This window comes from Seriola dumerili, unplaced genomic scaffold, assembly GCF_002260705.1.
Source record: "Seriola dumerili isolate Sdu_G_001 unplaced genomic scaffold, Sdu_1.0 BDQW01000337.1, whole genome shotgun sequence".
Lineage (NCBI taxonomy): Eukaryota > Metazoa > Chordata > Actinopteri > Carangiformes > Carangidae > Seriola > Seriola dumerili.
Window position 1 is genome coordinate 1,798,015 of NW_019174592.1, and position 17,231 is coordinate 1,815,245.

The following is a 17,231-nucleotide window of genomic DNA, read 5'->3' on the forward strand; positions in this document are numbered from 1 at the left end:
ACCCCAGAATTACAAATCAAAAAAATCACCTCAGAAAATAAATCTTATTCTTAAAATACAGTACACTCTTGAAACCTCACATTTGAAGACACTTTTTCATGGAAGACCTTGCATATTACAAGCACATCCACTCATGTCACAACACACATAGGGGGCACACACACACACACACACACACACACACACACACACACACACACACACACACACACACACACACACACACACACAAACAAACAAACAAACTCAGTCACACATACAGCAGTTTTGTACCATTCTATAGTGCACATCATGTTTTCATCTTTCTCTTGGTTTAAAGACTCAGTTCTTCTGTAGAAGCATATTTACATACAGACAGACTGTATACACCCTTTCACACATGCAAACATGCAATTATACTAGGACCCGGTCAGGTCCCTCTCCAGTTCATGCCTGAAACTTTCTCTAACTTAAACCTAATTCTGATGGGGACTTTAACCCCAGGACTAAATATCCTCATGTTGGAAGATTGTCATCAGTTTTGTTTCCTTATGAGGACATTTGTTAGAGGGACAGGTGTACAACACACACACACGCACGCACGCACGCACACACACACACACACACACACACATTAACAGCACTTATACATAGATTTTCATACAAGGCCACGTGTTGGGGAATGCAGAGAAGGACAAAGAGTCCACTCTTCAGTCAAGTTCATATGCAGGCCATCACCACAGTTACAGGTGTCAGACGCAGTATAGGAGGGTGGGTGGAGAGGAGAGGAGAGGGCCAAAGCCTGAGACATTTTAGACCCATCGTCTGGCTCAGTGCTATGTTACCAGCCGCTCTCCACTGAGAAACGGTGCTTTGGCCTCCGAGTCCAGCACTGCATGCAACTCCACCCCTGAGTCCACTTCCTCTTCCTCCCCGTCCTCTTCTACCTCTGCATCCTCCACTCCTCTCCCTCGGCGCCCTCTCCTGGCCCTGTGACGTCCCCATCTCCTGCGCAGGCAGACAAGGACCCTGAGGTCCAGGTGGGCCAGCGTGACCTCCAGCATGTAGTAGAGAGACCAAAAGAGAGCAAAGCAGCCAAGTAACAGCAGGAACTGCAGGGGAGGAGGGAAAAACAACCATGAAAGTTGGAAAATGTGCAGTAATGTGAAGTAAAGTAATATTTTCTAGAGGGAAAAGGAACACAGTTGTAACCTCTGGTCAAGTAGAGATGGCTCAGACAACACAAAAGAAAAGACCGAGGGACACTAGGACATCAACATTGTAAATGCGTAGTGTGTGCTGCCGAGGTTTACCTTGAGGTTGTTGGAGGTGAAGGGGTTGACGATCTCAGGAGGGATGTCCAGGCCTGGAGGGCAGGGCAGAGAGAAGCTGCTGTCCAGATATTTGCCACTCATAGCCTCCTCCACCAGCCTGTCAATCAATGCACAGCCAATCAGCATTCAGAATATACTCTAAGTTGGCAAAACTGAGGTTACAAGTATTTTTAATATTTAAGTACGAGAAACTAAGAAGTTCATTGTTAAAGATACTAAAATAAAAAATAGTGGAAACAAATAATTAAAATGGGAATGAAAACAGAGACAGTTCAGGTAAAAACAGGACCACCAGGAAGAGAACCAAAAAAAAGAAAGTGAGGTCTTACCTCTGTCTCTCCTTGACCTCACTGAAGGTCATAGAGGATCCATACAGGGACAGTTTCCACTGCTTCAACACTCCCACAGCTGCACACTTCATAGATGATGGCTCTTCTGCAGGACCACAGAGAAGAGTCAGCGTGGGCAGGCGAAGTACATGAGGTCACAAGGAAGCAGCAAAAACCCAAACAACTTCTACCATAAAAGACATAGAAATGTGTGTGTTTGTGTTTCTGACTCTCGGAAAGACATTCCCATCCCTTTGCTGACACTTCATGGTACTTGTCATGTGTGTCGGTGTGTGGGTGTGTAGCAGCGTCTTACTGTGGTCAGATATCTTGAGGGTGTACTGGCCTTCAGCTCTCTCTCCCCAGCAGCGCACAGTAGAGAAAGTCCAGTCCTGGTAGCCTGCAGGGTCTCTGTATGCACAAAAATACACACATCATCAGATCAAAAATATTCATATGAAATTTGACAATGAAGACAATTTAACACGAGCTATATGTAATTTTTAAGATGAATAATCCTACCAACAGTATGATCACTGCTCCCTCTATAATCATTTTAAGAGCATTTCCAAATCACTTCAATACACTCTGTTGTCCTGTTTTACTGTATTCGACATGATACCACAGCAGACATCTATGTGTGCGTGTGAGTGTGTGAGTGTGTCTGTGTGTGCGTGCGCACCTGTCAATAACACGCCGTGCCCCGATGATTGACATCATACCGCTGGGGCAGACCAACACAATCTCCACGCTGCCACGGCAAGGGTGGGTTAACGTCACAGTAATGGCCACGTGCTCCAGTGTCTCCATTCCAGACTGTCTCAGTTCGGCAGCAGAGACTGAGGGAGAGGAGAGAGCAGCTCAGTGTGTGTGTGTGTGTGTGTGTGTGTGTGTGTGTGTGTGTGTGTGTGTGTGTGTGTGAATCTGTGTGTGTGTGTGTGTGTGTGTGTGTGTGTGTGTGTGTGTGTGTGTGTGTGTGTGTGTGAGTGTGTGTGTGTGTGTGTTTGTGTGTGTGTCCTGGATTGATACGGATAGTCATATAAGTGGGAAAATTTGACCCATCATTAAATAGTTTAAAACTTTTGCATGCTAGTAGCATAGCATTGTTACTGTGTGCATATTAGCATGCTGGCATTAGCATTTAGCATGAAGAACCACTAGAGCCTCAATGAGCTGAGAGCAGGGCTGTGGACTCTACGAATAAATATGTAAAAAAATTTAAAAATTAAGAAAGCAAACCCTTTTGAATGAGTCAAAAAGATACAAGCATGTAACACTATATTATATAAAAAAAAAAAAAGAAAAAAAAAAAGATATCACTTGTTAGATTAAAATTGTAATTATAATTTTTTATTTTTCTGCCATCTTTGACAAGACACTTCTGTAAAACCAATGTTTAATCCTATTAAAAGAACTTTCCTGGTTAAATAAAGTTAAATACTATCACATTACATTAAATATATTTTAAACAGAATCTGTAATAATATTAGTGAATAATGTAACATAACTTTATTTTGCTCGTTATTCTCCTCTTTTACATGAATTATATATATATAAATCTTATTAAAACTGGAGCTAATTCTTTTTAAATTCAATCTTCCATCAGACTCTTGAGTGTCTCCCCTCCACCTTTTCTCCATGAAAGTGTTATCAATCATCTTCCTGACCACCTCCCGGCCTCCCACTGCGGGTGTCTGGTAATTTCTAGGCATTTCCTGGGTTCTGACTACTAATGAGCCATGGTGCTCCCTGACCATGTAGGGCTGAACACATCCTTGGGGCAGGGAGGGACGCAAAGGGAGCGAGGAGTGTAAACAGAGGTGTGGAAGGAGAGACAGAGAGTCAAGGGACACAAATAAAGTAAGACAGAGGGCGGGGTGATGAGGAGATGGAGACAAGTGAAGGAAAGGGAGGATGGCGGGTGAGCTCAGTGGAGAAGATGGAGTGTAGAGGGTGAAAGGGAAAGAGTGGAGAGAAGCAGAGAGCAAAGAAAAGATTTGGTGAAGCTGCATTTTTAACTCTACCACTGCTGTGTCATAGAAGAAACTCCACTGTGGCAGCGAGTGGGGGCTTCAACTGGATGTTGAAATCTCCGATACATGTGGGTTGGCGTTTCATTCAACTGCTGATTAAAAGGCATGTATTCAATGATTTCAACAGCATCACTATCCAGACTTTTTAAAGAAAGTCTATATCCACCTGATAAATCCCTCCCAACACAAAGTTTGGTTAAACTATGGTCCAGGCAACAGAAGGGCATGTCAATGCTCGGAGATGAAAGGATGAAGACATATCTTGGGGCAATGTGTGGGAAAATACCATCTGCTCCTCCCCAACCTCGAGCTTATTCATTTTAAGTACTGCCACATAGTTTTCTATATACCCCGGTTACTAATGCCAGAGGGTCTCACAGCTGCCAAAAAACTTTTAGTCCAAATATGGCTGACACCTCACGATCACAGCTCCTGAAAATGGCTGAGATAGTTTTATGACATTGTGTTACTTGATCTGTCCACTGCCTGAATTAATAGGGCAAGATCCTCCTCTTCGGTGATCACATGCAAAACATTAGAATTTGTACCCGTTATTCTGATCTGTATTTGCAAATGATTGGGGCAATCTATCTAGGTGGGTCACTAAAATAAATTCTGAACACTAAGCATGCTTTGTTAACAGGGAGAGAGGTGTAGTGCTTATGGTAGTTGTACATTTTCCCCTCTCTCATGTGTTCTACTTTTCACTCAGAAACTTTCAAACACACTTGTGCAACTGCTGCTTTTTCATAAAACAGCTCAGCCCACGACCCCTGAACTCGACCGACAGCACTGTGGAATCTGACTGGCCATCATTAGGTCACAGCCAGTCACTGTGTGCATGTACATAAACACACTAACACGCATTAGTGGTGGAGGTGTTCACACGGGAATCCAGCAATCTAAAATACTTAAGGGACAGGGCATTAGCCAATAAGGCAGCCAAAACACATAGAAACTAGGACAACAAACATTGCTAAGTAATGTGACAGACAGACCTAAACACTGTCAGTGGCAAACAGCCTGTCAGGGATTTGACAAAGACTGATTCAACAGAGGGTTAAAGAAGAAAATGTGTGTTACAGGAGTTTAATGTGACTCAATTTCTTTTTGAAATTAAGCCCAGTCTGCTCTGTAACCATCAGCAACTCTTTGCTTTGTCCTCAAGAAACTCCAGCTGCATGAGACTACACACACACACACACACACACACACACAGACGCACCAACACACACACACCCACACACACACAGGTCTCTGGCTAGGCTCTTGACTGGGACGAGGCCATAAAGAGGGAAGATACCAATCGAGGGAGGAGAGGAAAAGAGACGAGGGAGAAGGAAATGTTTCTGCTAGAATGAGGTCACCGTGAGCATATGTGAAAAAGTGCGTTCGAGAGAGAAAAAGAGACAGATCACATACACAGACAGCTGAGTATGAGAGAATCATAGTGGTGGGAAGTGAAGAAGGAACAAAACGTACAGAGAGGAGTTGTAAAATGCAGAGACAGATTAAGGGGAAAAAAAATGAAGAAAAAAGGAGAAAAAAGAAAAAGCAGCAATCTGGAAAAATCTCACCCACTATTTCAATGTGGACACAGGAACTCACAAACAAGAGAACTTTACCTAATATGGACAGGGAGACTGACTGGGGAGCAGGCAGGGAGGGAGGCAGGGAGTCAGCTATGGAGCGCAGTGTGTAAACTCGACAAGCAACTGTCCAATACCGAGCTGAGAGAGCGAGAGGGGAGCAGACAAGCAGAAAGAGTTACCGTTCCAGGTACGAATCAGCTCGTCCGGATAGGTCGGGATGGGCGCTTCCTCTTTAATGACTGTGCTCTGATAGGACACGAGGAACGGCACCGGCTCCCACACCTGTGAAACAGAGAAAACTTTGAGCTTTTGTTTTAAATTGTGTTGTGTGAATTAAAAGAAAAAAAAACAAAACATGTTTATAACTTCCCAGACATTAATTAATAGTGATGTTGCAGCCCTAACAATGTATAAATGTATGCATGTACACTGGCAGCATTGACGAGCCTCCATGCGTTGAGCAGACCAAAGCCGTGCTGGTGGCTGTGATGGAAACCAGCTCCATTCACCCTCCAGTCTGCACTGCTGTCGCACTGTTAAAACAAATACAGAGAACACACAGGCAAGTTTACTTTCTGCTCGTATGCGGCAATATAAATTCACAAACAAACGATACAGATACCATCTTCTCCACTGAGAGCCGAGATAACAGCCACAATAACCCACATTATAAAGGAACAGAGAAAATTTGAGGGGATGAAAGTGGTGGTGTTGGGTGTGTTTGTTTCCACCCGTTTCTAGTCTAAGCTAAGCTAACCAGCTGCTGTAGCTCCATATTTAATGGACAGATGCAAAAGTCCTATCGATTTCCTCATCTGTCGGAAAGAAAGCGAATTTCTCAAAAATGTAAAACTATTCCTCAGTCTGTTTTGCTGTTATCGTGTTATCAGTGCTCTATTGAACTAAATGATGTAGGTGATCTACTGTTATACACGGAACAATTACACAATGATGGTATCAGTGGTGAAAACATTTGTCATTTAATTCAGTAGTGGACTGTCAAAAAACAAAAAAACAAAAAGACATTTGATAATTGATTATAAATTCAGTAATTTATCCAGCAAAAGTGCCCAAAACATTTTAGGTTCCCAGCTTCTTAAAAGTGAGGATTTACTGCTTTTCTCCATTTTACTTCACTGTAAATTAAACATATTTTTCTTTTGGACAAACCAACCAATTTGAGGACGTCACCTCTGACATTTTATTGACAATTCATCAGTTAATCAAATAATCATCATAATATTTATCCGTGTTGAAAACGACTGTTAGTTTAAGCCATTAAATATTATATTATATTACCATACTAGACAAAGCATCTAATTTTGTGTCACCTTGTGAACTGCTGTGGTCTGACCTAACTAGCTCTAACAAGTAGTAGTATTAGTGCACTAAAACATCTAGGAACACCAGTGAATCCCACCTCCATAAGTGGCTGAGGTAAGATATATTTGTTTTATAAGATTATTTTTCTGTAATGTTATGCCAAACTTTTCTGGACAGGACTTTGATGGCCAGAACAAAACAAAAAAAGAACGAAATATCAAAATATGACTAAAACAATCAAGTTCAGACACAGTTTTTTTTAAAACACAGCAGCACTGCCATAAGTGATGACTCTCTGGTATGCCAAAGTGTTCATTCTGAGGAATTTGCCACGTATGATCAGATCAGAGTACCTAAAGGTGGGGTTTTCCTGAAAGGTTCTGATACAAGTATCGAGTCAAATGAAGCATTTACAAATGCATGTGTACAGTAATGACTGGTGCAGCAGGAAATTTCATCAGCCCTACCTCAGTGGCGGTGAAGGTGATGATGTGCTGGACATCCCTCCAGCTGAGGCAGGGACGGACCTGCAGCATCAGGGCCACCATTCCTGCCGCCAGGGGAGCTGCAGCAGACGTGCCGGTGTGGCCCTCCGTACAGCCCGTCCCCTGTCGCATGGACCAGTCTGACGTCACCTACAGAGACAGACAGATGGGCTGAAGTTCATGTGCAAACAGTGCCAAGGTGGTAATAGCTCTTGTGAGTGGCCAAACATAAACTGCAATCAAACGGCACTTACATATTTAGCTATACATTAAGAGATGGGCAGATACAAACCCCTTATAGGGTATACCCAAAACAAATGATCTAAGTCATGAGCAAGGAGGCTCAGTCAACTAAACCAACACTTTACACAGGCACCAGTGTCACAAAACGACATATTTATTGCGGGTGGCCAGAGTTCAACAATTGAAAGCCCTGGGAAGGTTCAGCTTTAGGAAGATGAAAGGAAGTAAAAGAAGAAGAGAAAACTGTTATACCATTAAAAAAAGATTGGGAAATAAAAATGTCAATACAAAGAGAATGGTAATGCAGCATAGTTTAAAATCCTGTCAGTCAGCAGGTGACCAAAAAGGAGGTAGGAGGGGATAGATTTATAGAGAGGATTAAGTTTATGAGCAGACATGGCAAGAGAAGATGAACTCTTAATATTGTTTAATATTGTTCCATAACTTCTTCTATCATCCGTGTATGTGTAGGATCTAGTGGAACACATGCAAATCACCATATGCAAGGCCCACAACTGCAAGCAAGCCACATATGTTTTCCGGCGTACACCACCTGCTGGTGCACACATTCGTGACAGCTTGCCTGACAGAGGGACCACAGCGATGTGGGCTGTGGAATTCCCAGCCCTGTGTGTTTACATGGAGGCGGCATGTGGGCCTTTTCCAACAGCTGTTCCAGCTATGTGGAAGGTTTCAAGGGACAGCCATGTTCTTCCAGAGAAGCAGTTTATGTGGTGACCATGTACAAGCTCCAGCTATTACTTACATAATACAGTAATCTTTCATGCATCAGCACCTAGAAATGACCTCAGTCATTCAGCAGAAAAGTTTGACAGGAACGTTTTGAAAGTCAAATGCAAAAACTGTCATCAAATATTCAAAAGTGATCAGTGGATTTCTCATGATTTTCTCTCAGACTCAGAACTCTGTGATCCAATGGATTTGTGACAGCAGCTGTTCTTGGTGGACTCTAAATGGCTTCTACAGAATAATACACTAATGGGCAGTGTGTGGTAAGCACTTGGCCTGTGACTATACTGTGGTCAGTGGTGGATCAGTCTTCTCCAGAGAGAGCCCAATCCTGTCTAAGCTCTTCTCCCCCTGGCGATGACATCCCCGGTCCAAACTGTGTTCCCATGGTGACACCCACAAACAGCAGCAAATAGAGGTCAGTAGTTTTTAATGGGCCTTTACTCCTGTCATCGTCCATCATTGTTTTCAGATGAAAATAGTCTCTGCTCCTCCTGATGTGGAGCTGTTCTCTCACAACTTTTAAACAGTTGTCACCATCACTAAAATTGAAGCTTTCAGCACACTTCAGGTCCCACACAGAGCAATTTAGATGTGCTGTTTTTAATGTCATGTTGTGGAATATAGTATCTGGAGGCTTCAAGAGACAGTCCAAGCAGAAGGAGAATTCAGAGGTTTTTGCATTCGCATTGGACGGCTCAATTTTAACTGAAATCACAAAAGTCTCTCCTTAAGCTAAACCACAGCAAAGCAAACTAGCAGTGATGTGATACAGAGATACTACAGCTGATCCATGGTGAATTATGGAACAACTACATTATAGGACAGTAGGATACTATGTTGTTTCATCCTGCCACGTTAGAGCTACATGGACCCACATGGGGAAATCAAACTCTGACAGCAAGTCATGAAGGACATTACTGCAACTTATAAGTTTATCTGTTTCCTCTGGCATTCACAAAGAGCTCACGCACAGATAAGTGATCATTAATTAAGACTGCAACTGGACCTCGTGTCATAAATACTGACAGACTGGTAAAAAAGGGACAAAAGAGAGTTGAATGTTTATATTGCGTTGGCATAGTTACAGCACAACTGCTCTGTTTCACAAACTTGTTCATGAGGAAATGCTTAAATAGAGAGCAGGACACACCAACTATACACTTTTTTAAATTCATATTACCATGGTTACCAGATATTGAAAAGGCACATACTCCTAAAGATCTACTAGAGATCGCCTATTCACTATTAGCAGATCCATTTAACAGTAGTCTAGATTTTTAATTAAAGCTAAAATCACATAGCTACAGTACTAACACAAAATACTGTGGTTTGTCTGCCTAGTGTACACACCACAAACTGGTTTTCCAGTCAGACTAAGACTCTTCTTTTCAGGTGCCCTCAGTCCAGTTGCTTGGTAAGGTCTGAAAGTCTTATTCACTATGACTTGACCTACTCTAGAAAATGTTACATGATAACATCATCTATCCAAGCCTTCTTCCAGTTTAGGGTAGCTCATCACTGACTTCCTGCTCTGCTGTTGTTCCTGGTGCCACCATTCATGCATTCTTTGAGTCTAGTCATCATTTGTGTGACGTGTGTAAGTGTTTATGTGTGCACGTGTGTTCCAGTGAGACCTACAATGCTCCTCGCATGGTCCTTCCCGCTGCTGAAAGTAACAGCTAGCATGGCCGCACACTCCTCAGCATAGAAGGGCATCCTGCCTTTCTCATCGACTGCTCCTGCAACACACACACAGAAACACACAACGTGATTATTTATGTGCATATGCTCGCACCCAAAACACAAAAAAAGCATACAGATGCACACACTCACACACCCGCCAGTCTGTGTGTCTTACCGATTGTGATGGTGTAGATTGAGTTGGCGTAGCCATCATAATTACAGTTGTCGTCGAACTGACCTCCATTGCCACTGGCAACCACAAAGATGCTGCCAAAGCCTCGTCTGCCTGCAATCACCCCGTGCTGCAGTGCTGCCTGTGGAGGAGAAAAATTTCATGCCATGATAAAAAGAAGGAAGGTTATACATTATATAATCACGAACCAGAGAAAAACCAAATAAGTGAAAGCTTTTTTACTAGTCTTCTCCTCTGTATCTGATGTGTTGCAATCTGCTGCCCTCTGCAGGACAAAAAGAACACTGCACACAAACAGTCTGTCTTACCTTGCCCAGGGGATGAGGTCCATCAACAGTGTGTCCATCATCATCTGGACCCCAGCTGGAGGAAACAAGAATCTAAATCAGAATCTAAACAAGACTTTCGCAAAGGCACAGTAACATGTTGCACTAAATTACATTTAAAAAATACAGACATTAAATTGCAAATAAGGTGTCAAAGAATGATACTTTATTGTTTATAAAATCCACTTTCCTAATGGAAATACCTAACAGAACCAGAAAGAGATGTGTTTGTTACCTGCAGCTGTAGATGTCATTGACCTGGTAGTGCTTGTTGAAGGCTATGGCCTCCAGGCTGTCTGTCAGCGGGCCGTCCAGGACTCTGATACCTGATGAGAGAACAAGCATGTGTTTCACCACATATATTTAACATATATACTCTCAGCCTCTAAGTCAGAAGTTCATAACCCTAGGACCAAGTTTCTTGGTTTCTTGGACTGGCTCCGAGTTTAGAGTAGCAATGCCAAACTCAATTCTCCTGTCTGTACCTGCCACTTTGCTGCCATAGGCCACCCCCACGGCACAGAAGCTGTTGTTGGGAACGGCTGCGATCTCTCCAGCACATCGAGTCCCATGGTGGTTGTCGCTGTAGACGTCAGGGTGAGGCATGGGGTCGGGGTCATTGGAATTCAGGTCGTAACTGCCCTCTGGACTCTGGAGAGGAACACAAAATCACTGTGAGTATGTGGTTTATAGAAAAAGTAAAAGCAAGCTTCACTGATTTAATACCAAGAATAACAGATAAAATCCTAGTACTTGAAAATGCCACAATTGTTTTAATGAAAGAATGTCTCCACCTTTTGCAACATCATCGCTTTTCTGGTTCGTTTGTTAAAAAAAAACAAAAAAAAACAACAAAACCTAGTAGCTCAACTTCATTTTGAAGTTGAGAAAATGAAAACAGGTTGTACTAGAAATGTTTTGATTCTATTTAGACTAGGTGCACAACCAGCAAAACTACTTTCACAGACATCATCAAAACTAAAAATTCCCACAACATTTCCACTGAGCTCATTACTACCCCTCATCTCTCTGTTGTTCCTGCCATAAACTTTAAATTGTGTATACGGTGTGACACCTTGCATCCTGTTTAATGGGTGACATTCTCTTTAATATAGAACTTTTCTCTGTTGATGCAAGCGCACAGCTCCTTACAGTAAAGGTAGGTACAGCATTTTTTCCAGAGTGGATACTTTTACTCTGCATTGCAAGTAACTACACCTTGACTATAATGTTACTAGAATTACCACCTGGCAGTTGTATGCCTTCGCCAACCAGCCATGTTTCAGGGAATATGGCTATCTCCCCTTCCTGGCTTACAGCATTGAATAATGGCCAGATATGTTTTTGTAGAACATTATGATGTCACAGTGAAGTTGACCTTTTGGATATAAAATGTCATCACTTCATCGATTAATGCAGTGAGACATTTGTGTTAAATTGTGTATAATTAGTGTATGAATTTGTGAGTTATGGCCAAAACTGTGTTTTGTGAGGCCACCTTGACCTTTGACCACCAAAATCTAATCAGTTCACCCTTGAGTCCAAACGAATGCTTTTGACAAATGGGAAGAAACTCCCTCAAAGCATTACTGAGATATCATGTTCACGAGAATGAGACGGACATATATCGCATATCGCCTCTGGCTCTGAGGCATCAAAATCGACTGGCAGAATGATAAAAAGTAGAGAGCACAGTCTCTCTGGTGAACATCTAAACTGTTTCTTTCCTTTATGATTAGGCCTTTTATACTTTTTCAAAACAATTCAGCCATGACAGCAAAATGCAGTGGATTGATAAGCATAGATCTGATAGTGCTGACTTACATAGTTGGGCTGAATGTCCTGATGCGTATGTTCCACCCCGTCATCTACCACGACCACTGTGACTCCTCGGCCAGTTATGTTGAGCTCCCATACCCCTGTCAAGTTGATATCCATTCCCTTATTGATGTCATTATGCTGCAAGAACAAGAAAAATAAGGAAATGTTGAGGTAATGTAAAGAGGAGGAGGAGAATAGGAACAGGATTGAAAAGGGCAGGTAAAGGTAAAGTAATCTGTACTATGCTCAAGAATAATGGGTGATGGTTAGCAGTAACTACTTTTAGACCATGTCTTCACCTGTAGTTGATCAAACTGATCTACAACCATTTAAAGGCATCAGTATAGATCTGTATGTACTACCTGCAGCTTCTAGAGTGCCAGGATCATCCACAATGGTTTCTTGCAAAATAACCACACTGATGACTTTCCTTTAACTTTTTTTAAATCATGTAAACATGATTATTATGGGGAATTTAGCAATTTCCTGAGGTCATTGTAAGCACGGATTTAGTAGCAGGGGTATTATTGTCACATGTAAATGTAACCAAATCTAACTGAATGCAACCTTATCAGTTAAATAAATAAAACTGTACAACATTATGCGTGGAAAACATTGTTACCAGACTACAAATATATCAACAAATATAAATTCAATTTTCAAAAGGCAGACATCCGCCTTTGTGTCACATTTATGCTTTGCCACCAGAACCTCAGTCTCACTTGAGACAAAAATATTACTTTTCAATAGAAGCTGTCTGGGTCTTTGGCAGGTTATGCTGATCATGCTCCTGCATGTCTGGCATTGGCTGAAAAAACAGTGATAATTGGTACAATTCAAACATGTACATTCCCATTTCACCCTACCCTTAATGCCACCCATGATTCTGTGTGTAACCAAAAGGAAAGACAGTTATCACAGAAGAGATCAATGTTACATTCTCACTGAGCGGTTAAAATAGTCTTTTGTGCAAAATATCACCATTTCTTTTTATTTGTTCCTTAGTAAATGAGCATCACACCTTACATGTGTTGGTAAATGTTTGAATACCTTGGCTAGATAGTGTTTTTAGTGTGTGACTATTCTTTAACTTTGTACCTGCAAGGCACTGAGACCACAAGCAAAATGGCTCTGTGTCAAACAAATGCACACTGATTATATTGAAAATCTCTTTATTCATCTCTTAACACTAGACAAATACTGAGTGAGCAAGAGAACAAAGATACACATCCTTACCAGATGCCACTGTTTAGGGTATTGGGGATCATTGAAGGCCATCGATCTCTTTGAGCGGCTGAGCACTTTCTCCTGGGAGTACCACAGGACATGAGGGTGGGCTGCCAGGACATCCCCAGGCTGGACACTTTTTCTATCTCCCACAGATCCAGCATTGGGATTTACAGAGCACAGCAAGTAATGTCCTTCCAGCTGTCCAATCTGGCCCTGGTTCTGAAGCCCAGCCTGCTCTGCTACCTGGGATGGAGAGAATACTGATGAATAATACAAATAAAAAACTGAAAAAAATACTTCTAAGGGCTTATGTGTTTTTCCCCCAAACCAAGGCAACTTCAATAGAAATCAGATGAGACATGTTGCAGTTGTTGCAGAAAACTGCATATAAACATAGTGCATAAAGCTAAAGCTTACACTATATTTAAAAGCTACAGCTGTGTTAGTAAGGAAAGAATCTCCTTTTAAAAATAACTAAAAGCTGTGTTTTTAAAAACATCTGTAAAAACTAGAATTATGCAGTAAGAAACAAGGCAATACCAAATGCACTTTTCCAACAAACCACAGTCTCACAGTCAGTACTGATTACATAAACATTGAAGCCCTAAGTTTTATTTTGAAAATGTCAGAAGAAAGGAATTAGTCCCAGAGCTTTGTTAAAATAGGTGACACCCTATATAAAGATAAAAATATAAGCGTTAATGTAGTACTGTACCCTATTGGCTATAATATCCAAGAGAACAGAGCGCTGTACACCATCTTCCTCCTCATGATGCGGGCCAGCATGGAGCTGTACAGCCCAGGACTGACCTGGTCCGCATGAACGTGGCGGCCAAGGTGAGGGAGGAGAGGAGGAACGAAAGGGAATCGATGGGACAACAGAGGGCAGGAGGGTCACCAGCAAGAGGGTGAAGGAGGACAGAAAGAGGAGGAGGAGGAATGTGGGAAAATAGGACGTTGCCATAGCAACAGGGGGTGACACACAGGGTCAACCAGGCAGGTCCTCTTCATCTGAACAGCAACCTGGACGTGAGACAACGACAGGGAGAAAAGAAGGTCTTGTTAGTAGTGAGGACAATCTGAGAACGAGTGGCTGGTTGCTTATCAATGGTGTGCTGTATTCAGAAGCCACTTATTAGATTCACAGCATCACACTAACTAGATGCCAGTTCAGAGAGCTATGGCAACAGCACACTTGATTAACCACTGTGTTTAAATCAAAGTTCTACAACTTGACTACTGTAAAGTTGCTTTTCCATATGAATGCTTCTCTGTTAGCACTGGCAGGATAGAAAGATAAATAACAGAACATAAACAAATACCTCCTATTTGAACTGAAACATTGTTTTGACATGAAAAGATGGAAAAACTTTCACGTAGTACACTTCAGCTGCATTAGCCAATGCAAAATAAACACAATGAAACTGTAATTAATAAAAAAACATGTCTGGTTTAACCTGTTTGGTGGTGTATGTATCCTGTCACTCCCAAGCCTCATGCTCACAGCAGATTATACATGCCAGATTCATATTTTTTCAGACACCCAGAAACCAACCTGTACACCTGTTGTGGAAAACTACCTGGCCCCAGGTTTTGTGTAGGGTAATGTAATAGAACAAAGATTTATCTTGGGACATGCCACATGTAAATCTGAGGGTCCCCAATTCAGTTGCCCTCTCTGGCCAGTTGGGAATCCAGCTTTGATCACATGTAGTACTAGGTGTGAGATAGACACTCTTTTGGGGAACTATATTATGTGGAATTCAAGTGTATGTAAACACATGAATCTGACTCCAGTCAGCAAGATTACTAGGTCATCAATATGTCACCACTCAGCCACACCCAAAGCCAATAGCTAAAATTAAACATCAGACTTGAGGTAGTGACCTGTTGAAGAAATCATCTTCATTTCCATAGAAACATGGTAAATTGTGTTATCAAAACAACGCCATAACATAAAACAACTCGTTCACTTCGTAAATATTGCTGCGTTGTTGCCGAATATCTGTCTTTGAACACATTTTAAGGAATATGTAACATGTCCATTTCAGACACAGATAACGTTAGATGAAGTGTTATCAACACATCCCCTTTCAAACATATGAATAACGTCAACGTTAGAAACAAACACCGCTCAGACACTATTGACATGCAGCTGCATATGTTCAGCGACACGCGGTGAACCCACTTCGTGTGTGCTAGACTAGAATTTGTTATCTTTACTCCGATCAAACGCGTTAGCTTTCTGGCCAGCTAATGTTAGCTAACTCTCAGTTCTGCTGATTGCTAAGTTTTTATCTAACGTTAGCCAGTATGTCGGCTAGCAACTTGGGCAGCTAGCTTAGGGTAGTCATTTAATGAGCTGCGAGTGTGAAACTGGAATACAGCCACGATCAAATTAATAAACCAGTATAAACTAAAAACAACGGGGAAAAAAACCGAAGTGGAACTCGAGTTTCACCTGAAGCGTTGTTGTTGTCATAGCTAGTAAAATAGCAAGTCTCCTGACGCTAACTATGGAGATTGCTGGTCTCATGAGAAATACGATGGTACGAATCAATACCCATGATGATTTATAGCGATAATACAGTTATATCTTACCTTTCAACTGAATTCTTTCTCCTCACCTGTTCCTTGTGACATTTATGAGTAATGTTAAGCTTGTCATCTCATTTCCCAACAACCACAAACCACAACCCCACACGTTCTACGTCACACAGTTGTTGCACATGCTCAGTGTTTGGTACAGAGGTGTAACCCAATCAGTAGCGACGTGTATATAAGCCCCACCCCCGGCATTTCAAAAGCAAGAAAAAATTACAGAATAAACAAAGGGGGCAGGATATCACAACACGGTTGAACCACTGTGCTAGAGTAGAGTTCACAGACTTAATGTTTAGATGACAAAATCTGCATTTAAATCCAGACCAATAATATGTGCTGCTCTACCTGAGCAGTCATATCAACAACAAGACCAAGTAAATATCTTCAATATTCTTAATTGAATATTAGGCCAACAGAAGAACATTTACTCTACATTTCTTTACGGAATAGCATCATAGGATAAACCACATGGACATGTACTGTAATATTATCTTACAGTATTTTATTTGATCTACTCCTAATCACTCTGTTCTCATGTCCTCTTCTTTTCTTCTTCTTTCTCTCTCTCAGCTCCACTCATCTATTTCTGGAAATGTGAACCACTCAAAGAAAACATAAAACAAAACGAAATCAAAAAAAAAAAAATTTTGATCCTATTTTGTGCATTTTTTTCAAACATTTCAGGGATTTAAAGTAGTTGGCAAAGTTATGCATATACACATATGAAGGCATATGAACATTTAAATTGTCAATATTGGCCTCTTAACAAAAGAAAGTTACTAAAGTTGACCAGCCCACCAAATAGGTTTGCCAATATAAAGAAGGAAAAAAAAGTAAACAACAGTAGTAGTAGTAGTAGGAGGAGATAAAACAACCTTTGGCAAGATTAGTTTTAGAATAACTCAAAAGCAGAAACATGATAAGAAGCAAACTTAAAAAAAAGTTTGAGTTTAGTTTGAGTACCAGAATAATTTCTCAGTATTACATGAAATTTGTGAGAGAAGACACTGTATCCTTGTATATTTTATGTGCAAATTTAAATATACAAGTGTGTGATTTAATATTAGTGGGTAATGTTTTGTGCCAAGAAATGAAAATCACATTTTACAGTTACAATAAGTACTTTATTGGTTCAACAGTGCTGCCAGCGCCTGACAGATAAATATACAGTTCTGAGTTTATCTATTTACAGCTTGCTGAGAGACGATACAAACTGTCCCTTGTTGACATACATAGTGTTCTTTAGTGTATAACATACTTTGGGCTGGTTTCCTTGTCCAAGCTTATATGGTCCCCATTGAAA

General features: G+C 41.3%; 1 protein-coding gene across 1 annotated transcript; it reads right to left on the minus strand.

Annotated features, from left to right (window-relative positions):
* Nucleotides 1-197: 197 nt before the first annotated feature.
* Nucleotides 198-16,003, minus strand: pcsk7 (proprotein convertase subtilisin/kexin type 7). The gene is made up of 17 exons (XM_022760552.1): nucleotides 15,926-16,003; nucleotides 14,040-14,347; nucleotides 13,331-13,567; nucleotides 12,098-12,232; nucleotides 10,759-10,924; nucleotides 10,509-10,599; nucleotides 10,256-10,310; nucleotides 9,930-10,068; nucleotides 9,710-9,810; nucleotides 7,058-7,225; nucleotides 5,696-5,800; nucleotides 5,447-5,549; nucleotides 2,325-2,481; nucleotides 1,959-2,053; nucleotides 1,643-1,748; nucleotides 1,293-1,410; nucleotides 198-1,091 (listed from the first exon to the last, which is right to left on the minus strand). Exons 2-17 carry the CDS (start codon nucleotides 14,286-14,288, stop codon nucleotides 816-818), a joined length of 2,301 nt encoding a protein of 766 aa, XP_022616273.1. The 5' UTR covers nucleotides 14,289-14,347; nucleotides 15,926-16,003; the 3' UTR covers nucleotides 198-815.
* Between the last annotated feature and the right edge of the window lie 1,228 nt (nucleotides 16,004-17,231).

Bases quoted from the DNA above. Each gene is read 5' to 3' on its own strand.
- pcsk7 (XM_022760552.1), bottom strand. From the start codon at position 14,288: ATGGCAACGTCCTATTTTCCCACATTCCTCCTCCTCCTCTTTCTGTCC. The intron at 12,233-13,330 runs GTAAGGATGTGT...TTGTTCTTGCAG, and splicing joins ACCCTAAACAGTGGCATCTG to CATAATGACATCAATAAGGG. The intron at 2,482-5,446 runs GTAACTCTTTCT...CCTCTCCCTCAG, and splicing joins GCTGATTCGTACCTGGAACG to TCTCTGCTGCCGAACTGAGA.